The 24,583-nt window shown below is 43.2% G+C and overlaps 1 protein-coding gene and 1 long non-coding RNA gene across 4 annotated transcripts in view; one reads left to right on the top strand and one right to left on the bottom strand.

Moving 5' to 3' along the window:
* LOC310834283 overlaps window positions 1–24,583 on the bottom strand; it is a 285,003-nt gene that overhangs the window by 18,545 nt on the left and 241,875 nt on the right. The window lies entirely within an intron of this gene.
* On the top strand, window positions 10,627–11,526 carry LOC310834442 (vomeronasal type-2 receptor 26-like; the record flags this gene model as incomplete). Its single annotated transcript, XM_083717929.1, has 1 exon — window positions 10,627–11,526. One exon carries the CDS (start codon window positions 10,627–10,629, stop codon window positions 11,524–11,526), a length of 900 nt encoding a protein of 299 aa, XP_083574055.1.

The raw sequence follows: 24,583 nt of genomic DNA, 5'->3' as shown, positions 1-24,583 counted from the left end.
GACAGGGAAACATCCCTGAAAATCATGTCTCCATTGGTAACACATGTACAGTTGGGGAAAATGGTGCAGATGTGATTGAGGAAGAGTGTTGGGAAAACTAGGAAGCTCCCTTCAGGGCACCAGTTTGCAGCTGGACTGCTTCCTTGCCTGGGGCACTCAAAATTGCAAGAGAACTACTAAATAACAAATATGCATTATTATTTTGAACTTACTGTAAGTCACAGAGCTCAATGCTCTAAGGAGATAACTTGGTAATTATCTCAAATTGCTGGGTTTCATCATCCATCTTGCCAAACCCCATGTACATTTTATCAGGCCATGAACACAATCAATATCAGAGTGCAGAAGTGTATATAAAATAAATCCTGTGTCATTCAGAGCCCTGATGGGAAATTTCGAACATGCAGGTTTTCATGGATCAGATCATTGGCATTTTCCCTTTATCAAAATAATCCAGAGTCATTAAATGAATGTTCCTGCAATGCAGTTTCTGGTAGATGAGATACAAATATGACTTTCAGCATCCCTGTTGGCCCCAAGATGGTAGAAACATTTCTGCTGCAGATTCTTCTCTTCCTGTGGCTACAGTTGCCTCCAACTGAGAGCAAGGAACACTCTGCTAGATGCACCATGATGGAGCCTTTCCAGCTTCCACACCAGAATTATCAGAGAGGGGACCTAATCATTGGAGGGATTGTTACCTATTTTGGCTTTGTATTTGAAGAAATAGATTTCCATGAGCACCCAAACACAAAGCTTATAGATGAACTTTTGTAAGTAAAAAACTCTATCTTTCATAGCATACCCTTGGTGAGCTCATGTATGCTACAAGTGCACCAAGCATACAGTGTCATGCTCAGAACATGTTTCCATGTGACTTTTGTCAGGTAGGAATGTTAAACATCTATTTTCTTCTCTTTACATTGTCATCTGGTCATCTTCTTCTTTGTTGCTTTATTCCACTTCTTGGGCTTTCTATCTTCTGCCTGTTCTTCTTTCTCATCATCTGATCCCATGGCTCTCACTGCTTTCTCCCAACTTCATCCTCAACCTCCCTCTGTGTTTCCTTTCACACCATTAATGTCTGTTTCCCTTTGCAGCAAAGCTTGATCCTCACTTTCACAATCACTCTCTTTTAATCTGACAGACACAGATGCTGTGACACATGGATATCATAGATTTTATATTATACCTGCTCCTATGTACCATATTGGGTAATAAAAACAGCAGTTGCCAACTTGTTTTTGCAAAACAAAGTATCAAAACGTAGTTATATGCAAAGGAGACCCATTGAAATTAATACACCTAAAATACTCTGGTCTACTAATCCTCTATTTAGTCATCCTTCAATACGTATATATCACCCATTCTCAGAATCCTGCTCACAGTGCCATTTATGTCACCAAACCATGGTAACTTGGTTCTTTTGCAATCCGGAGAGACAAGTGATATCCCATATGTTATAGGACTTTCAATAACACACGTCGGAGACCAGATCTGGGTTTACACACCTTTCATGTAACATTTATTTCATATAGTCAAGTATACATTAATACATTGGTAGCAAGAGGTTCAAACTCTCACACATTCATTCATCCATACTTACAAGGCCCTTCATGTGGGTTGATCAAGCCTCATGCAAGAGCTGTGGGTGTCGAGCTGTAGCGCTAGTCCCAGCAGCACTGAGGACATGCAAAGGGGTCCTTTTTATAGTCTTCTTTCCCATTGCCGTCCATGGATTGTCTGCAGAGGGGCGCTGTCTCCACTGTTTTCCTCCTGCTCTCCTCCTGGACCACCATCAAGAAAACCCTTCGCAGTTGTACTTCAAAGCAGACAGACAGTATTTTCCAAACTTTTATCACACATCCGTGTCCCTTTGCCAGCTCCTCCCTGTTCTTGTCAGTGGGTTTTTTTAAATTAGTGTTGTCCATTGCCAACTTCTTCCTGTTATCAGGAGATTGTTGCTTTCAGGAAACAACACCAATGTTTTTGGACACAGTCACACAATCTTTCTTGATAAAACTCGTTTTTTGCTTCGCTTGGCAGCATATCATGCTTTGCGAATTCTTCCATTTGCTCTGGGCCTAACATTCATACTATTCATGACAATGGACTTTCTCTTATGACTAACATTGGCGGCAGTATTTTTTTGTACAGCCACAATTTTATTTGAAGGAGGGAAAGATGGAAGCTCAGTAACTGAAAGAATATATACTGTTCCACCTGATCTGCTCTAGTCTCTACTATCTATCTACACCAAACACTTACTATCTGAGAGGCACCAGTCAGAATTTCTGACTTGGGAACTTCTCATCCATTGAGTGTCCGTTGGTTGCTGAAAGGAAGTAAGGAGTTAAGAGGAGGATGTGGCAACTTATGTACATGCATGTGAGCTAGGAAGTTACCTATGTGCTTAAGAAGAAGAGGATGAGAATACCTCTGACACACAGTATAACTCTTTTATTAGAGAAATACTGAAGTACTACCAGCATACCCTCTCCCTGGTGTTTGCTGTGAAAGAAATAAACAAGAACCCTAATATTGTACCGAATACGACCTTTGGGTTCCACGTCTATGATAGCTACTTAAATGCAAGGATGACTTATCAGAACACCCTGAAACATCTGTCCATCACAGAAAGGATTGTCCCCAACTTCAAATGTGACAAGGAAAAAGAAAATATTGCTGTTATTGGAGGAGTTGACTCTGACATCTCTCTCCACATGGCTACTGTCTTAGGCATCTACAAGATTCCACAGGTATAGTAAATGTGGGGACTGTGAAGCTCTTTTGCCTCGGGTACAATAATGATCTTCTGAGTTGTCCATGCTTTCTTTTAATTTGGCTCATTTTTCCTAAAAAGGAGGTGAAAGTTAAAAATATAACTGATACAAAAGCATCTGGGGGAGTTTTGCAGTAGTGGTTGGAGGAGAGGGGCTTTGGTACTTGCCAGACTTTGTCTCCCCTGTGTCACTGGGAAGCAGCAGGGAGGTTGGAACTGGGCAAATGCAGCAGCAGGAGTCTTCCTCCTGCTCCCAGGAAGCTGCACAAGGCCAGTTGCAAGAGGTCAGAGCAACTATGATACTCCTCCCCACCAACAACTGCTGGAGATGCACATTGTGAGCCATAAATGGATTTCTTTCCTTTTTACCCTTTTCAGTTCCACAAGCATGTGTCCTTTTTTTCTTCTAAAAGGCTTCACAAAACTTCATCAGCATCTCAAGTGTCCATTTCTCTCATTTTTGTAAGTAGTTCTGGCTAATCCACAGATTTCCCAGCTATTTCTCCTAATGTAATATACTTTTTTATTTCATTTTCACTAATGTATTCACTTTTGCGACCAGTGTCATTTTAATATAAAGCTTTGCTTTTGGTTGGAGAAGTGAATTGCAAAATTCAGAGAAGTACAAATGTCAGAGGATAGCTGCATTTTGGCTCACAAATTGTTTCAGGAATTGTGAATCAGGTGGTTTTTTTTTTAATTATTAAGATGTTCATTGAACTCAATTCCTCTCCTATCCCTAGTTGTGTCTCATCAGAATGGTTCCCGCTCTGCAGATTGCTGCTGCCGCTCTGCCGTGAGTTTGTGGGGAGGGCTCTTCCCCCTGCAAGCCCATTCTCCACCAGGCCCGGGGGGCGGAGCCCACACTCACCACCGCCACAACTTTAAGGACACTCTTGCTGCAGCAGCAAATGTTTAAAATGTTTTTATATATTTTAAAGTGTTTTAAAAGTGTTTTTACTTTTTACTTTGTTGTACCACCATAAACTGTGGTTTTTATCCATGTATTTTTGTTTTGTTTTGTTTTATTTTGGGTTGGGGTGGGATGGTTGTTGAGTGGGGTTGGGATTGGTTTTGTTTTGGTGTAATTGTTTTTTGTTTGTTAGCTTTTATATTTTGTAAATGGAGGCGAGTATGAGGCTTGGGATTCCTACTGTGGAGGGGCGAGGGAGGTATGGCGGTGGGGGCAGATGTCATAGGCGAAGGGGATGGAGATACGGATATGCTCGTACCCCTTCCAATCTGTGGGAAGATTGTTCTTTCAGGGCTCTACCATCGCCATCGATCCCCGGCATTGAATTTGTTGGCCTAGTGTGGGGCTCCGAGGTGAGCTTGGCTGTTTAGCTGGTGTACCGGCCACCTAGCGCACCAGCAGCCACCCTGTCAGGCCTGCTGGAGGCGGTGGCCGACTGAGCCTTGGAGTTCCCTAACCTATTGGTATTGGGGGACTTCAACATCCATGCTGATGCCACTCCCTCCTCACAGGCTCTGGACCTGGTGTCTTCCATGGCGACGCTAGGGCTCTCCCAGTTTGTTTCGGGCCCCACACATCAAGCAGGCCACACGCTGGATTTGATCTTTGGCGTCGGTATAGATGTGATCATGTTTCCTTCGATGAAGGTGCCATGGTCTGATCACTATGCTCTGAAAGCCAGGATTGACGTTCCACCCCCACCCTGCTTAGGTGGCGAGCCGATTTGGGCTCGCCCGCAGAGGCTAATGGACCCTGATAGATTCCGTCAAGCCTTGCAGGACCTTTGTCCCCCTGGCGACTCATTGACTGAGCTTGTTGAGGGCTAGAATACCCAGCTCCTGGCAGCCATCAATGAGATTGCACCGAAGCGCCCTCTGCGACCCCGCAGAAACCGGGCTCCCTGGTTTACCGAGGAGCTCCGGAAAATGAAGTGGGACCTCAGACGGCTAGAGCGAGTATGGCGGGGTGCCCGTGACAGAGCTTCAAGAACATCTTATAGGGCTTTTATGAAAACCTATGAGATGGCAGTGAAGGCCGCTAAGAAGTCCTACTTCTCAGCCTCCAATGCATCCGCTAGCTCTCGCCCGGCACAATTATTTAGTATAATTCGGTCTTTAACATCCCTCGAAGGACAGCCAAATTTAAATAATTTGACACACAGCTGTGAGGCATTTGCAAGTTTTTTTGTGGAGAAGGTCCTGTTGCTCCGCCATGACCTCCCTGCCAATTTGGATACAATAAAGGAACTGGAGGCCCCTCAACTGTCCTCGGGTCCAGTATTGGACCACTTTGACCGGATATCCCCAGCCGATGTGGACAGACTCCTCCGAGCTGGAAAGCCCACCACTTGTCCTCTTGACCTGTGCCTGTCCTGGCTGATTAGAGCGTGTCCAGACGAGGTGCGGGGCCCCCTGGGGGATATCATCAATTTGTCCCTTGGCACCGGGACATTCCCAGGGGAACTGAAGGAGGCAGTGGTCCGCCCGCTTTTAAAGAAAACATCATTAGATCCCTTAGATAAAAAAGGATGTCACATAGAGGAGGGAGAAAGGTTGTTTTCTGCTGCTCCAGAGAAGCGGACACGGAGCAATGGTTCCAAACTACAAGAAAAAAGATTCCACCTAAACATTAGGAAGAACTTCCTGACAGTAAGAGCTGTTCGACAGTGGAATTTGCTGCCAAGGAGTGTGGTGGAGTCTCCTTCTTTGGAGGTCTTTAAGCAAAGGCTTGACAACCATATGTCAGGAGTGCTCTGATGGTGTTTCCTGCTTGGCAGGGGGTTGGACTTGATGGCCCTTGTGGTCTCTTCCAACACTATGATTCTATGATTCTATGATTCTATGATTCTATGATTCTAGATCTATCCAATTACCGCCCGGTTTCGAATCTTCCATTCCTGGGTAAGGTGATTGAGAGAGCGGTTGCTGAACAGCTTGGTAGGTTTCTGGATGAAACATCGGCTCTGGATTGATTCCAGTCTGGCTTCCGCACTGGTCATGGGACCGAGACGGCTCTGGTCGCCCTAACAGATGATCTCCGCAGGCAGCTGGATCGAGGCGGGTTGGGGCTGCTGATTCTTCTAGACCTGTCAGTCGATCACGAACTCCTGGACCACCGCCTTGCTGACGTGGGGATCCAGGGCACAGTCCTTCAATGGCTGCGCTCGTTTCTCTCTGTTCGGGGACAGAGGGTGGCGCTTGGGGGGGAATTGTCATCCCGCCACTCCTTGGTGTGTGGAGTGCCCCAGGGTGCGATACTCTCCCCGATGCTTTTTAACATCTTTATGTGCCCCCTCCCCCAGCTTGTCCGGAGTTTTGGGCTGGGCTGCCATTAGTATGCTGATGACACCCAACTCTATCTGTTGATGGATGGCCATCCTGACTCGGCCCCAGACACACTGATCAGATGCTTGAAAGCTGTGGCTGGATGGTTACGTGGGAGCCGGTTGAAGTTAAATCCTTCGAAGACAGAGGTCCTCTGGCTGGGACGGGACGATATGGGATTGATAGGGCAACTCCCATCTCTTGCGGGGGTGCAATTAGTGCCAGCACCGTCCACTAAGAGTTTGGGTGTAATCTTCGATACCTCCCTCTCCATGGAGGTGCAGATTGCAGCTATAACAAAGGCGGCATTTTTTCATCTCTGCCAAGCTAAGCAATTGGCTCCTTACCTCTCTCGCCCTGACCTAGCCACTGTGACCCACGCAACGGTCACCTCCAGACAGGATTATTGTAACTCGTTCTATGTGGGGCTGCCCTTGAGACTGACCCAGAAACTCCAGCGGGTGCAGGATGCCGCAGCGAGACTCCTTACGGGGTCTTCACTGCGAGATCACATCCATCCGGTCCTATACCAGCTGCACTGGCTCCCGGTGGAGTACAGGATCAGGTTTAAGGTGCTGGTTTTAACCTTCAAAGCCCTATACGGCCTAGGAACCTCGTACCTACGGGACCACCTCTCCTGGTATGCCCCACAGAGGAACTTACGGTCTTCAAATAAAAACATATTGAAGGTCCCAGGCCACAGAGAGGTTAGGCTGGCCTCAACTAGAGCCAGGGCTTTTTTGACTGCGGCTCCAACCTGGTGGAACACTCTGTCACAAGAGACAAGGGCCCTGCAAGACTTGACATCTTTCCGCAGGGCTTGCAAGACAGAGCTGTTCCACCAGGCCTTTGGTCGGGGCGCAGCCTGACTCCCTCCTTTGGCAATCTTTACAAAACTTTAGTTTATGGTTGCCATCAATTTTGATTTTAATTAATTTTTATAATGTTTTTATAATGTTGCACTGTTTTAGTGTTGTTAGCCGCCCTGAGCCCAGCTTCGGCTGGGGAGGGCGGGATATAAATAAAATTTATTATTATTATTATTATTCCAACTAAACAAGGGAGTTGCTTGTCCTGATTTTGTCCACTAGCCCTGACCACTTTTGCTCAATGGCCAAGGAGTCCAGGAAGTTCTGGAGAGCTATAGGTTCCCCTCTCATGAAATATATGACAATGTCCAAGTACAAAAGAGTTTCTGAACAGACAATCCCTCCACCATTTCATTGAGCTGTGCTTCTTTCTTCCTAACTAACAAAACCTGTGGGTATAGGTCCAGATCTTGAATTATTTTAGTGGTGTACATCACTGCAAAGTATAGAAAAACTTGATGCCTTTATTTATAACCGTATGCTAGAACTCTCCAATTCTTGTGGGGTTGATTTATTCCTCCAGATTGCTTACTGCGTATTAGCTCCAGTGAGAAGCCCAGAGTTGCCGCCCCAGACATTCTACCGAACGGTGCCCAATGAGAAATATCAATACGAAGGGATTGTCATGCTACTTCTATATTTCCAGTGGACATGGGTAGGAATTGTGGCATCCGATGATGAAAATGGGGAGACCTTTATGCAAAGCTTAGTGCCAATGCTTTCCCAGCATGGAGTCTGTACGGCTTTCAATGAAAAACTACCAGCCATATCTCAGGGTCTAGATAATTTCAGTTCCCTGGAACTCTTTCAGGCCAAGTCCTCTTTCCTGGTGGCCTCAGAAGTCAACATTTTGGTTCTGTGCGCAGAACCTCAGACCATTACAGTTGTGAAATGGATGCAATATTTCTATTCTTTAGCTGAAGATGTTGCAGAGAAGTCTACAGGCACCGTGTGGATTTTGACAGCCCAATGGGCTTTCACTTCAGAAACAATGCAAAGGTATTACGATATACAAGTCTTTGATGGTGCCTTGTCTTTTGCAATTCACACAGAGGAAGTCCAGGGATTTAAAGACTTCCTTCAGACCCTGAACCCCAACTCTCCAAATGGAGATGGGTTCCTCCAGGCTTTTTGGCAACAGGCATTCAACTGTTTATTTTCTGCTTCTAATGGGCACAAGGAAAACACAAAGACCTGCACTGGTCATGAGAGTCTGGAGAGCCTTCCTGGGCATATTTTTGAAATGACCATGACTGGCCAAAGTTACAGTATCTATAATGCGGTTTATGCCATTGCACATTCTTTACATCAGATGCACTCATCCAGGTCAAAACGCAGAATGGTGGCAGGCAGAGGTGGGCTCGATCCTCCAAAACTGCAACCTTGGCAGGTGAGATTTCCTATTCAGAATAAACCTTTGCAAAGTTGAGCAGGAGAAATGAGAATTATGAAAAATTAAGAATTTGTTTGAAACAATTAAGGTTTGTTTCTTCCCATGACTGCCCATCCATTCCGTCCACTGACACCCACTATTTTCTAGAACCTGCATTTGTTTCTGCACTAAAGAGGAACATATAGGGCTATTTTCAAATGTGGTTGACTGGTCTATTTTTTAACTCCCTTCCAGTGATGTTCATTGATTATAGTGGGCCTGCAAGTTAAGTTCATTTTACGTTGGTTTATTTACGTTGGTAAATAAACAAATAGAGATCAGGGAAAACCCACCATGAGCTGCTCTCCATTTTGTTTTCCCTCTCTCCCTGCACACCCACCTTGCAGGAGGGGCAGTTCCAGGGCTTCCTGACATGGCACCATTTTGCCTTTGCACACGAACCCCAGAACTGAACCCTCATGCAAGTGGCAGGCCAGCTGTACTTGCGATAAATATTACTATTTGCTCCAAATGTTGTGGACTGCACAGTTTTTGACTACTTTCCATTGTGTGGAATATATTGATGGATACTTTTTGTTTCTACAATCCATAAAAGCTCTCCTTTTTTAAACTTTCCCTTTGTTTTCTTTTCTCTAGCTGCACTCGTTCTTGAGGAGTATCTCCTTCAACAACAGTGCTGGTGACTTAGTGTCCTTTGATGAGAATGGGGAGTTAGCAAGTGTATTTGATATTATTAGCTGGGTTACTTTTCCAAACCAAACCTTCTCCCGAATGAAAGTAGGAAAGATAGTTCCACAAGACTCACAATATGTAGACTTCAGCATGGATGAGGAAGCCATCATATGGCACAGAGCTTTTAATCAGGTGGGACCATTGGATTTTAAAAAATGAGGTATTTATATTAAGAATACAAATAAAATGGTTAATGTAGATATTCTTTATCATTAATAAGCAAATTGTTTAAGTATAACCCATGTTATTTTACCATCGTACATGAGGTGAGAAGTAGATATTTTCTTCTTTAGAGTTCTGGTTTGAAAGTATAGAATGGTAATATATTCCACTATATTGCATATGGAATATTGTTGACTTCCAACTCTCCTCCTCCTTGGTCATTGGCCAGGCTTGATTTCAGACTGAGGGGAGTCCAATACCATCTGGTGGACCAAAGGTTCCACATCCCTGATATATAGGATTTCAGTATAACATTTTAATACTTTGCACATGAATGTAGGAGTAAATCATGCTGAACCAAGTGAGATTTCCAGCTCAGAAGACAAGGAGAGAATAAGTTGCCCATTTGTTTTGAAAGAAGATTGATTGTCTTGCGGTGCTTCTCTGAGCCTAATGTATGTGCTTCCTATTTTACTTTCTTTTTTAACTCCCTATATTTCAAAGTCTGTTGCCTTCCCCTGTCCTCTCTCACTCCTCCATCTTTATGCAGATGAAAAATTCAGTATCCCTTCTCATTCACTCCCAAAATTTACATTACAGTTTATCTACGCATACAACATGCCTTTCTGGAATAATGTTAATCAGTTAGCTGATCTCTTCTCTTTGGTTAAAACTGTGTTGTTCACAAGGCACAAGAGAGCTACAGTTTCTCCTCTTTTTATGGCTAGGTGCTGCCCCTTGCCTTGTGTAATGATCGCTGCCAGCCAGGCTACAGCAGGAAAAAGAAGGAGGGGTTGCCATTTTGTTGCTATGATTGTGCGTCATGTCCAAATGGGATGATTTCGAATCAAATGGGTAGGAGACATCATCTGCTATTTTGTATAATCTTCCTGATGTCTATTTCAACTGTTTACCTCTATTAGTAGTTCAGTACTCCTAAACAGAAGAGCAGCTGCACTGATATCTGGAAGAAAAAAGAGACAGTTGGGGAAACTAGATCCAGAACTTTTACAAGTGAGATCTGTGGAAATAGGTGTGGAATATGTCTGGTGTTATCTGTTGTATAGGTGTGTGAGCCAGAAAAAAGCATGAAATGATCTCCTTACCCAGAACTGTCCTCAGCCCAGCCTCTGAGCCCAAAGTGGCAGTTCTCAAGAAGCCTCCATCACCATGAAGATCTCTCTGGGTGTGACCAACTCAACTAAGGGCACAACCAAAGGCCATGTTTCTGATCATTAACTGCAGATGAAAGACTGTAGAACCTATTGTGGATTATGCATAATGACAGGAGATTGTACAAACAGTTTTCAATATTCACTTATCTGTGATACGTTCACTAACTAATTAATGCCCTATTTGTCACAACTCATATTTCACTCATTGTTTCAGATATGGATTATTGTTTCCAATGCCAAGATGACCAATTTCCAAACAAGAACAGAGATCAATGCATCCCCAAACGCCAACATTTTCTTTCCTACGCAGAACCTTTAGGGTTCGTTTTAGCTTCCTTAGCCCTGGTCTTTTCTCTGGTCACAGCTTTGATACTTGGCGTCTTCTCGAGGAATGGGGACACTCCCATTGTCAAAGCCAACAACCGGGACCTCACCTACACTCTGCTCACTTCCCTCTTGCTCTGCTTCCTCTGCTCCTTGCTGTTCATTGGCCAGCCTCACCCAGTCAGCTGCTCTTTACGACAAGCTGCTTTTGGCATCATCTTCTCCATTGCTGTGTCTTGTGTCTTGGCCAAAACCATCACGGTGGTTCTGGCTTTCATGGCCACCAAACCAGGATCCAGGATGAGGAAATGGGTGGGGAAATCTCTCACAAACTCTGTGCTTCTTGCTTGCTGCTCCGTTCAAACCAGCATTTGTGCTGCTTGGCTCTGTACGGCTCCTCCATTCCCAGATGTGGACATGAACTCTCTGCTGGAGGAAATCATTGTGGAATGCAACGAAGGTTCTGTCGCGATGTTTTATTCTGTCCTGGGTTATCTGGGATTCCTGGCCATGGTCAGCTTCACTATGGCTTTCCTGGCCAAGAGGTTGCCGGACAGTTTCAACGAAGCCAAGTTCATCACCTTCAGCATGTTGGTGTTCTGCAGCGTTTGGCTGTCCTTTGTTCCCTCTTATCTGAGCACCAAAGGAAAGCAGATGGTGGCTGTGGAGGTCTTTTGCATCTTGGCCTCCAGCGCAGGTTTGCTGGGTTGTATCTTTTCCCCCAAATTGTACATAATTCTTCTGAGGCCTGACTTGAACAGCAAAGACCACTTAATTCTGAGGAGCAAATAGGAAACAACTTGTTTTGATGGTTTTAATTTTTGCATGGTTTGCTGGCATTTATTGAATTAAAAGCAGAAAAAGTAATTCCTTGTATTTCTCAACACTCATCCTTTTCATCTTTTTCATTCCCAGAAAAAGCCTCAAACCTACATCTGTAATCAATAAAGCTGAGACCAGTTTTTAACCCCATAAAGTTGTTCTGTCAATTTGTTATCCTGTCAATACACTGATCTTCCATTCGTAAGGTGCTAAAGGTGTATCCCATCATGGGGACACATCATAGGTGTGAAACATGTAACTTCTGCTGAGGCTATTCTTTATATATTTAGGTAAATGCTATATTGTATTTATTTATATGTAATCAAGAAAGGCTGCTGATCTCAGAATGTAGCTGCAAAAGCCTGTATAACATGGCAGAACATTATGCCTTTGCACATTATGGACAATTAAGAACATTATGGACAATTAAGAGGTTGCATGTTTAATGCTTTCCTCCATCACCCACCTGTGGATACACATGTCTGTACACATCCATCTGGCTTCACAATGTGAAGTTGTCACTTTTCCAAGTGGGGCTTCAAAACAATTGAATGATATTTGTTACCCGCTGGTCCTCATCTACCTACAAATGAGACCCAGATTCTCTGAGTTTATCTTCTCCATGTAGGGCAGATACAGAGTGGCTGGACTGAAGAACATTTCAGCTGTCAGGAGAACCTACAAATCCCTGCGCAAAGTGCTTACAAGTGCTGATGATGTTCTGATAGTTCAGGCTTGCAAAGCTGTGTTCATGAAACTATGGAAACCCCAACAACCAGCTCTTGGGGGGCCTTGCATAGCTCTATATGTAAGATCAGCTGAGTTGGGGGGCCTTGCATAGCTCCATATGCAGCACTGTGAGGCCCCAAAGATCAGCTGATAGCAGGAGCTTGCAGAGCACCATGTCTGCTGAGTTTCAGGCCCAATGAGCAGCTGATCATTCATGTGAGGAAAATGGGTTCTCTGATGTCCCTGTGATCTCAGATGATGGAGAGGTATGCTGCCCCAGCCCCATGTCACCTATGGCCCATGGGGGATGTGGGAGATGAGGATCCAGGTCACCTCTCAGATCAAGTGCCCCATAAGATCACAAGATCAACCATGTTGTTTACAATAAAGCTTTAGGCAGGCATAGGCAAACTCGGCCCTCCAGATGTTTTGGGACTACAACTCCCATCATCCCTGGCCACTGGTCCTGTTAGCTAGGGATGATGGGAGTTGTAGTCCCAAAACATCTGGAGGGCTGAGTTTGCCTATGCCTGGCTTTAGGCCTCAAAAGTTGGTGGAGGTTGATTTAGTTAAAAAACCACAGCCTACAATCTTTAAAACTGTAGAATTAAGAATAGTCATGATACAAAGAATGCTATAGCATTTCCCCTTTGGACATAACTTGTTCAAAATTGATTGCTATGGTAGTGTTTCAAGCATTCTAAAGCTCATAGACAAAGATTCTAAATCACTGAATTCACAGATTGCATTATTGCATATTTATCTATTTATTACATTTATATAGCATTTATATACTATGGTTTTCCTTCTCCCAATTTCATCTTCACAACAACCTTGTGAGGTAGGTTAGGCCAAGAGTCTGTGACCTGTCCAAGGTCACCCAGTGAGCTTCTTGCCTGAGTGGGGATTTGATCCCTGGTCTCCCATGTCCAACACTCTAACCATTACATCACACTGGTTCTCAGCTAAAAATTATGGTTTGTCCATACGGTGTTAGTTAATGTAATAAGAATTTGGGTTGATGAAAATGGATAATGGACTTGATTTAAAGGTTGTGCAAAGTTGCCAGAAGTGCATGCAGGAGCCAGGCCCTGTGACTGGTAGGGCCTCGCAGGATTGGGGCCTTCCTGAGTTTCGCCTGGAAGGGCACAGGTGATTCTTGACGGAAGACTCGTAGCACCTGGTGGCAAAGGGTAGGAGGGGTATATAAGACCAGCAGTTCCCTCTGGCTCTTTGCTACAGCAACACACTACCCACCTAGCTGTGCTTCCTGACTCCTGGTTTCCTGACCCTTGGACTCTTGGCTTCCTGACCCCTGGACTGCTGACCCTGGACTGCTGATTCCTGCTTCCCGACCTCAACCCCAGTCCTGACATACCAAGTCAGAACTCTGACTGCCCGTAACCCAGACCATGACAAAAGTTTGTTCTACCTCTTTGAACAATTAACGGCAAAGCAGTTATTTTTTTATTCTATATTTTCATCTTAAGTAGTTTTCTGGGTAACCCTTTCTCTCTCTTTTTGCTGAAACATGCTTCCCACCCCCAAATCACTGAGAGGCTGATTAAGTCTCCTGTAATTATCAATGTAATCACAATCATTTCTTTGACTCTCTGGGGTGTTCCAGTAGCTGCATGAAAACTACGAATCAAGACTTGAAGATACTATTAATATCTCCTGTGGTGTTCAGAGCTTGGCCTTACACCAAGGGCTCTGTCAGACTGATCACTGATTCTTTTCTCTGCAAAAATCTGGCTTTCGTAACCATCCCGGTGAGACTTTGCTGCTCAGTATCACTCAGATGACAATGTGCAAAGAGATGAATTATCGCCTAAAAAAATCCCTGCAACATGGTAATATTTGCAATCTTGGTATTTGTGCTGCTGCCTCAGACTGTGTGCAAGTTTCCTCTTGCTCCTACAATACTCTGTGCAGGATGGTACTTTCCATGATGTTGGCGTCAGTGCTGCTTCCTCCAGATGAGTGCAAGGCTGCTGTTGCTCTGTGTTCCATCAGTGACCCTCTTCCTATTCTTCACAAATATTTCCAGTCTGGAGATGTTGTTATTGCTGGTATTATGTCTCAAATCTATATAACTTCAAGCATAGCCTTCAATGAACCTCCTACAACTGAACTCTTCGATGATATTCTGTAAGGAAGTTTGTGTGTGTGTGTCTGTGTGTGTGTGTGTCTGTGTGCACGTCTGTGTGTGCTTAAAAATCATATTGTATATCTGTAATGAATATGTTTCTGCATTTGACATATGATGACGGTGATGCTCATTACACTAGTGGTCAAAATTGTGGCAAACTTTAGGAAAAAGTGTATTTCTAAGGTTTGACGGCTTATAAGAACAGTATACCATTAGAATGAACTTCAAAAGTAGATCATTAGAAAGTTAATCTAATGCAGAATATAATGCCACAAACTGTGTTGAATAGTCCTGACCTGAATCCAACAGAAAATCTGTGGAGCTGATTAAAGAAAATTTTTAGTCAGAAGCTTCTTGTTTCTAAAATCCATAAAAGCTCTGCGTTTTTAAACTTTCCCTTTGTTTTCTTCTGCCTAGCTGCACTCGTTCTTGAGGAGTATCTCCTTCAACAACAGTGCTGGTGACTTAGTGTCCTTTGATGAGTAGGGGGAGTTAGCAAGTGACTTCTGCAGTGTGTGATAACATGTTTCTTCTTATATGGTAGGCTTATACCAGTGTTCAGTTGTTTTAAAAAGTTTGCAAGGCAGCATAAAAAGTAACATCCCCATTCACTTTGTTAAGGCTTTCCGCTCATTTACCATGGTGAGCGAAGGATTTCTTATTTAATATTTGACTTCAATCAAAGCCAAGTGGTAATTCATTCAGATTTGAGGTGATTCTTATTATAAGTTTTTGGTTGTGTGGCTAGACCCTCAAGCAGACACCCCATTAAGATAAATAAATTCACACGGACACGAATATTTTGTTTAAGGTTTTTGGGCAAAAATTTGGCCACAACTTTATTGATTATAGGAATGAGAGCAGTATTGGCTTAGGCATTGGCAAGACTATATCTGACTCCTGCCCCCTTTGCAGGAAGTCTGTAAGGGTAAACCACCCAAAGGGAAATTCCTTCAGGGGAACCGGCCTGCATCTCCCCTGGTGTTCCCAGCGGCCTGGCATGGCCCTCACCCTTCAAGCAGACTTCGGACAGGAACCAGGCCCCGGATTCCTTTAACGGAATACCCTTGACACTGGAGGGGCAGGCGATGGCCAACCTCCCCTCCCCCATTCTCCATAAGCCAATGCCTAACCACCAAAGCTTACAAAGTTGTGATGATTGCTAAGAGGTGGGCAAAGACCAAGTGGCCCGTGCCAATTTGCCAAATGGAAAAATTCCTACCTGGCTCCTGACTCAAGCCGGGCAACCAACCAAAGTTCAAAGCAAGGCCAAACGATCTAAATTAAAGGGAGGGCGGGTGGGCAGCACGAGGCAGGAGCCTGGCACAGCTCACGCTGCCACTTTTATGATTTCCCCCACTATCACCCTTTGAGATGATTGGGCAATAGCCCTGGGCAATTGTGGTGCCACCCCGGCATGTGTGCAATAGCTCCACCCACGCAAGGGTGTGTGGGGGAACCTGATTGAGACTCTGCCCGCAACCAGGACCATCTAGTAAGACTTTAACCATCCATTAACCAGACTTTTCTCCTCCCCCTCCTCCATAGAACAGAACTAGTAGCAATCAGGGCCAGACCAGCCATGAGGTAAATAGAAACAGCTGCCTTGGGCCAGGGAATTCCTGCTGCTGCCATTGTACAGCTGCCATGGCTGCCACAGTGGTGCCTAGTGAGATCTCCTAAGATCTTGTGAGCTCACAGAGTTTATCACCAGAAGACACCACCACTGTGTAGCCCCAGGAGGCCAGGCATTGGTGAGGTGGGTGAAGTGGGGTGGAGGCACCTCCATGTGAGATGTGGCGTCATGTGCATGTATCTGGGCATGGATGATTGCATTTAGCAGGACTGAAAGCCATGCTAGGAGTTAGATGTTCAAGGAAGCAAAACATCCAGGTTTGTGTTTCAATATATCCACACATTTTAGTAAAGGTGAACTGTTACGCACTATGTCGCTCTCCATACAGGCCAGTGACACAACTCTACCAGCATATCCTGGCTTTGGCATTTGCTGTAAAGGAGATAAATGAAGATCCCCAAATCTTGCCCAATATGTCTTTGGGTTTCCACATCTATAACAGCCATTTCAGTCCAAGCTGGACCTACCAAGCCTCCATGGACCTTCTCTCTAGCCAAGAAAGACTCCTCCCCAACTACAAGTGTGATGTTCAGGAGACTCCAAAGGTGGTCATTGGGGGGCCAAACTCTGATTTATGTCTCCACATGTCAACGATCCTGTCTATGTACAAGATGCCAAGAGTAAGAGGTCTGCATGGAACATGGATCATAATGAAAGCCGTTTACAGTTGTCTCTGACTAAGACTCATTGGGTTGCATGCTGGTAATTGAATGTTTTTGTGATTCACCATCTTGCGGAATGAAATATCAAGGTAATGGCAAATAGTGGGCATAGGTTGGTATTTATCAACCAAAAATGCAGGTTGTGGAAAATATTTCTGCTTCAGTTCCACACCTCCTTAAAAACTCAGGTGGAAGAATTCCTCATTGGAGACTTTACTCCTGTGCAGGACTGTAACGAAACATCTGCTGCCTGAGGTAACACAACTGTGTGTTTGCTATGCCTGCTGAAAAATCACTTATATATTTCCCAAGATAACTTTAACATTCCAAATTAACAGAAATAAATGATATTTGAATCCTTCTGAAGCAGATTCCCCTCTGTAAAACTCTATAACCACCATGGGTTATCTAGTGTGTGTGAGGTAAAGGTCAACTTCAGGCAGATGTTGAACAAATAAGAAATATTTATTTTGCAGAATAAAGTTGGTAAGACAATAGATGTATCAGGAGATAAAGTTCTTTCAGGAAACAGTTAACTTATTAATATTCAATTTAATGGATGTTACGGGCTTCAAAACAAGGTAGTGAACGTACAGCTTATTTAAAATGGCAGTTCCTTATTTTCAGTTTGATGTTACAATTGGTAAACAATCAGCTCATTTCCATTTTTCATTACTTCAGTTTCTTAAACCACATTGCATAAGTTTTACAGTTTCAGACTTTGGTTCTTATACGAGGTAGTATTTCGGTCAGTTTCCCCACCTTCTATCAATCCCACTCCTGAGGTTCCCCAAATAGCACAACAGCCCCAGGGGATCACCCAGCCCTCTTAACGGGTTTGGGTGTCTTCTCTTTCTAGAAGATCTCTCCCCTCCTGACTGGAAGGAGACCCAAGCAGACGGGATCCTGCAGAGGTGCCATCTTCTTACGAGGATTGAGGGGGCCCATGTGCAGTGCAGCATGACATCATGACTTCATGCGCGTGATGTCACATGACACCTTGACGTCATGTGTGTGATGCCATGAGGAACTGAATGCCCCTTGAATATTGAGGGGGCTCAGCCCCCTCAAAAAATACACTGGTGTGGACGAAACCTCCTCGGCCCCTAGGAGTTGTGTGAATAATGGAAATCACAATATTAAGGTAATGATAAGGATGTCCAATATTGCAGAAACAGATGATGCACCAATACAAACCAAATCAAAAGATTGGAATTAGAACAGTCCAGATGGATTTCATATCATTTCCCATGCAAAGGTGGTGGGAAATAGGTTTCCTCCATAGTTCTCTGTCCTTTGCAGTTAACTCAAGGAATCAGTATTAGGAATTTATTCAGATGAGAAAGCTTTATCATGGTTTTCTGTGAACAAGCATTTATTTACCTGTTCTTTCCTTTATCCTCCTTTAGATATGAAGGGCAGCAAATTCAGCCACAAACATAACTGCATAATTGTTCTATTTGATGTAAAGACATTAATATCCAAGTATTTCCCCAAACCACAAATTCTAAATTAACAGAAATAACCAAAAATCGGAATCCCCCCTTGTTCATATATACCAATTAAATAGAGATTGAAATCTGGTTTTGAGTCTAATTGGTGTTTTGATCAAAACAAAACAAAACAAAAAAAATCCTTCCAGTAGCACCTTAAAGACCAACTAAGTTAGTTCTTGGTATGAGCTTTCGTGTGCATGCACACTTCTTCAGATACACTGAAACAGAAGTCACCAGACCCTTCTATATAGTGAGAAGGTGGGGAGGGGTATTACTCAGAAGGGTGGTGGGATTGGGTGATTGGCAGATAGCTGTGATGAGCCTGTTGACGACTCTTAACGACTGCAATAGGTCTTACAGGAAAAAGCAAGGGGTGAGAAGGTGAAAAATGGCTTTGTCATGTATAATGAGATAAGAATCCAATGTCTTTGTTCAGACCAGGTCTCTCCATGGTTTTAAGTTTGGTGATAAGTTGCAATTCAGCAGCTTCTCTTTCCAGTCTATTTCTGAAATTCCTTTGTAATAGAACAGCTACTTTGAAATCTTGTATAGAATGTCCTGGGAGATTGAAGTGTTCTCCTACTGGTTTCTCTGTCTTGTGGTTCCTGATGTCGGATTTATGTCCGTTTATTCTTTGGTGTAAGGTTTGGCCTGTTTGTCCAATATAGAGAGCTGAAGGACACTGTTGGCATTTGATGGCATACACAATGTTAGACGATGAGCAATTAAATAGTCCCGAGATGGTATGTGTGATGTTGTTGGGGCCAGTAATGGTGTTGTCCGGGTGTATGTGGCAGCAAAGTTGGCATCTGGGTTTATTGCAGGCTCTGGTGCCAGTGTCCGTGTTAAGTCTGGTTGTAGTATTATTGTGGGTTAGGAGTTGTTTAAGATTGGGTGGCTGTCTGTAGGCAATGAAAGGTCTTCCTCCCAGAGCTTGAGAAAGAGAACTGTCATTGTCCAGGAGAGGTTGTAGATCTCTGATGATGCGTTGTACTGTTTTAACTTGGGAGCTGTATGTGATGACTAGAGGTGTTCTGTTATTTTCTTTTTTGTGTCTGTCTGCAGCAAGTTCTCTCTGGGTATCAGTCTGGCTCTGTTGATCTGTTGTCTAACTTCATCTGCTGGGTATTTTAGTTCTAAAAAGGTTTGCTGTAGATCTCTTAGGTGAGAGTCTCTGTCTGTAGAATTGGAGCAGATGTGGCTGTAACGTAGTGCCTGGCTATATACAATGGACTGTTTGGTATGTTTGGGATGGTAGCTAGAGGCATGTAGATATGTTTGTCGGTCAGTTGGTTTACGGTATAAGGTGGTGTCTATGCGCCCATCCTGTATTTTTATAGTAGTGTCCAAAAAATGTATTTCTTGCATAGATTGATTCATTGTTAGGTTGATGGTGGGGTGAAAATCATTGAATTTCTGGTGGAAGGTGTCCAGGGTCTGTTGACCATGTGTCCAGATGATAAAAATATCATCAGTGTATCGCAGGTACAAGAGAGGTTTGAGTGGGTAGGAGTTTAGGAAACGTTCTAAATCCGCCATGAAGATGTTGGCATACTGTGGGACCATGCGGGTGCCCATTGCTGTGCCGCTGATCTGAAGGAACAGGTTATCACCGAATTTGAAGTTGTTGTGGGTAAGGACAAATTGGCAGAGTTTGGTGGCAAAGTCCACTGTGGTTTTATCTGAAATGGTGTTCCTTATAGCTTGTAAACCATGACCTGTCGTTAAGAGTCGTCAACAGGCTCATCACAGCTATCTGCCAATCACCCAATCCCACCACCCTTCTGAGTAATACCCCTCCCCACCTTCTCACTATATAGAAGGGTCTGGTGACTTCTGTTTCAGTGTATCTGAAGAAGTGTGCATGCACACGAAAGCTCATACGAAGAACTAACTTAGTTGGTCTTTAAGGTGCTACTGGAAGGAATTTTTTTATTTTGTTTTGTTTTGACTATGGCAGACCAACACGGCTACCTATCTGTAACTGGTGTTTTGATATCATCATTTGTTATCATCTTTCCTCCCTTGATTTTAACAATGACCCTCTTTAGCTCATCTATGGCTCTTCTCCAGTGACAAATAATGACATTCAAACCCTTTTCACCCACTGGATATTCCCAGATGGTACTCAGCAATACGAGGGGCTCCTCCAGTTACTGCTGCATTTTCGTTGGATGTGGATTGGTGTGCTTTTTCAACTCCATGATGACACTGGAGAGAGAGTTGTACAAAATGTTCTCCCCATGTTTGCCCAGAAGGGTATCTGCTTTGATTTTATAGAAAGTTTCCCTAAGGTTACCTCTTCTGGTGAGTTTGATGAAATGGTGGAAGAAGGTTCAAAAACATTGAACATTATTGTAGGAAGCACTGCCAATGCTGTGGTTGTACATGGTGAAATTCATACAATTATGGGAATGAGAACGCTACCCAGGCTTGCAGAAATGAATGATGTGCCAATACAAGGAAATAGAAAAATCTGGATTATGATAGCCCAGATGGATTTCACCTCATTTCCCTTTCAAAGAGGTTGGGACATCACATTCCTCCATGGGGCTCTATCCTTTGCAGTTCACTCTAAGGATCTTCCAGGATTCCAGAAATTTATTCAGATGAGAAAGCCTACCTTGGAAAAAGAAGATCGTTTTCTCAGGGTTTTCTGGGAAAAGGCATTTAATTGTGGTTTTTCCAACCCTTCTTCAGAGAAGAAAAATGGCAAATTCTGCACTGGGGAGGAGAATATTGAGAGCCTTCCTGGGTCTGTTTTTGAAACGAGCATGACAGCCCACAGCTACAGCATCTACAATGCAATCTATATTTTGGCACATGCATTGCACACCATGCAGTCCACCAAATTAAATTGCAGAGCAATGGCAGAAGGAGAAAGATGGAAACTTACAGAACAACAGCCATGGCAGGTAATGTTGTCTTCCAGTTAATACAGATGTCTGTGATCAACTCTGGAGCTCAGCCAAAGGGGGCATTTATCTTGAATACCTCTGTCAGTAAGGGAAATCCATTCCTCTTTTCTATCGGGGAGGAAATGACTATGCACTAATGGTTAGGATAACATAATGGATGAAATGCTGCCATCACTAAAAGGCTATCATCACATAAAGTGGGTTCAGTTGTGCTTGGAATAGAGTTTCAGTAGGGGAAACTCATTGCATGTCAATGCCCTGAACCCTCCCCCAGTTGTTGAATAATAAAACACATGGACACCAGTGTTTTAGATTAATGGGCGAATTAAGGCCACAATGAAGGCCTGAAACCAAGAAGGCGATCCCGAGCCACGCGGCCACTTCAATGCAGCAAGTCACGCCCCCCCTCCCCGGCTGACTGGATTGGTTGGCGGGTGTGACGTGGCCAGGACTCCGCTATGACGCTGGGGTAGTGGCTTTCCTCTTTCCTCTTGAGGAGGAAATGACTATCCACTAATGGTTAGGATAACATAATGGATGAAATTCTGCCATCACTTTAAAGTTGGTTCAGTTGTCCTTGGAATAGCAAAATATGGCTATAGATGGCTAGGTACACGATATAATGCTACCACTATTTGTACAATGTATCCCTGGAAAGTGATGAGCAGCTTAACTACACAGCTTATCCTGCTATCTGAAGGAACGTCCTGTCTAATATTTGTGGTCTAAGTTCTATGAAATTTAGGCCAAGACTAACTGTGATTCTTGAAAGAACCACATCTTACCACCACAATAAACATTGCTACGATTAAAAGTATTCTTCACAAAACATTTAAAATGAAACTTGTGTTCCACAATGTTGCTCTTTTGTATATGCTCATGAGCAGGGCTTTTTTCAGCCAGAACTCAGGGGAGCTCAGTTCTCTCCCCTCTCAGGGGGGCTCCATTGCTATTCCAAGGGAACGAGGGAGGTGTTTGTGGTGAGTTCCAGCACATCTTTTTCTAGAAAGCAGCACTGCTCATTAATTCCTTTTTCCTTTTTAGCTCCATCCATTTTTGAAGAAGAAACTCATTAAAAAAAGAGAAAGAAAAACACTAAGGTACAACTTTTAAATGGACCACAAACTATAGCTCTTCTTTTTTTAACAGTGAACAAAAAAAACCCCAACAAGTTTATTTTACAAACATTAACAAGTTTATGGTTTCTCAGATAATATTCCTGTCAGTACCTTAACTTTAGTTTCTTTACCAGCCTATACCTTCTGATTATCTCAACTATCTAACTGACTCCTCTTAACAAATTATCTCACTCTCTCACACCAGACTAGCCCAACCCACAGACTTATCTTTTTTTTTAAAAAATAATATTTATTATTTTTAAACCTTACAAAAAAAGAAGAAAAGAAGAAGAAAAGAAAAAAGACAAAAAGACAAAAGAAATACAATACAATACAATACAATACAATACAATATATAAACAATGCACAACACAACATTAACACATTAAACTAAACATAATTTTTTTAAAAAACAAACATCATACCATTTCAATGCCCTATCTTTCATTCCCTCGTTTCATCGACCTCCTCTCACCTCCCTTTTTGTATTCCACTTCTATTAATTATTTCAGCAATTCCTTTCCCTCTTTCTCTATTTTCTGTCATATAATTATCTTAACTTATTTTAACCTTATCTTCCATTAATACCATAATACTTATTTATACTTAACTCCTTATAACATTTCTACTAAAGCCATATAATTTCATTCCAACATTTTTCTAACACTCATTAATTTTACCATATTTTTATAAATAAACTTTAAACTTTTTCCAATCTTCTTCCACCATCTCTTCTCCCTGGTCTCGGATTCTGCCAGTCCTTTCCGTCTATTCCATATGGTCCATCAACCTGTTGATCTTCTGTCCGAGGCTCTTAACTCTTTTCCAAGCCCCTTCTGCAGATCTTCTTCAGATTTATACATGCACTTTGCTTTGTCTTCTGTTGATCTTGTTCTTAATTTCCTTCCTTTGATGCCGAGGAGTAGATCTTGGGGAGGCTCCAACCTAGCAATGTTTTTATTCCTTCTCGACAGGTCAGCCAAATCTCCGTAATTAGCACTATAGTCCAAAAGATGTTTCAGGACGTGTTTCAAAATCCCTCCAAAACTGAAAGTCCCCACAACTCCAATCTCCTCCTGGCCCAAGTCCAAATCCCAAAGACCAGTACATCCCTGCATGAGGGAATCTATCCAACTTTCCTTCTCAAATCCAAGCAAGGTTCCAATCCTCAAAATCTGATTTTCTCTAAATTTAGTCATAGAAGGCAACAACTTATATTCATCAAATTGCCTCTGTAAGACTGGGACTCTCTCCACTTGTATTACTTTAGGTTCAACAACAACTTTCTCCCTTCCCTTCTCTACAATTTGCCATGTCAAAGTAGATTCCTGAAACAATTCCTGAATAGTTTCTGTATAGATGTTCACTTTTTGTCCCAAATCAGTCACTTTTTGTCCCAAATTGTCAATTTTGATAGTCATCACATCCATCTTCTTATGAAGCTGTTCCAATGAAGCACTTATCTTGCATAATGCAATCACTAAGGCTTCTTCTGTCGACATTCTTACCAATCCAAGGTCAATCCCTGGTTCTCACAGTTTTTTATCTCTGCAGCTCCACTCCTGTAACAGTTTCAAAGTCTCCCTCTAGAGGGAAACTTTGTATCATTTGTATCAATCCTTTTAAACACAGTTCAAGCAACAAAATTAGTTTCAATTTTCGGTTACTTTTACTCCTTTTTAAGTGCAGAAGGAAACAATGGAAACAATATATTTCTCTTATTTGCTATCTGTCCACATACGTTTTATTCACAGTCAATGAACTTTCCCAAAACGTCAGTCTTACTAGCAGCCCATTTCCGGTGGTAATTTATCTTTCTTCACTCTCTCTCCTGCAGGTTTACACCATCCAAAATTTTCGCCCTCTTCTCCTGCTTCCAAGGGGGGGTTTAATGATTTTAACCGATGGAGGTTTAATCCTTTACAGAAGACTTTCCAAGACTTTAGCTTGCAGCCTCTTTGCTTCAGTCTATTTACAAAAGGGGAAGGCGGACTTCCTGTTTTAAACTTCCCCGTTTCAGTGCCAAATTAAGACGTTTAAAAATCCAATTTTCCGTTCTACTCACGGGTAGTTGTTTTAAGATCAAATTGTCCACAGGAAAAAGTCAGCGCTCTCCGACAACAGCTATGCAGCTTCACTCCGTGAAAGAAGCAGTCAATTCGAAGCCCCGCGCCACTCACCCCACGTTGCTCCGGATCCCCGAAACCGGGTTTCCCCACGAGTAGGGGAGGCGCAAAAGGTGCCAGCCAAATCCCACGTTCACAGGCTTCTCCCGCCTGTGATTTTTGGTGGGTCCCCGCCTTTGCCGTCGCGGCC

The sequence above is a fragment of the Podarcis gaigeae genome (genome assembly GCF_964106915.1).
Source record: "Podarcis gaigeae genome assembly, chromosome: 16".
Taxonomy (NCBI): domain Eukaryota; kingdom Metazoa; phylum Chordata; class Lepidosauria; order Squamata; family Lacertidae; genus Podarcis; species Podarcis gaigeae.
The sequence above is the reverse complement of the archived record's forward strand: the minus strand, read 5'-3'. Positions and strand labels throughout refer to the sequence as shown.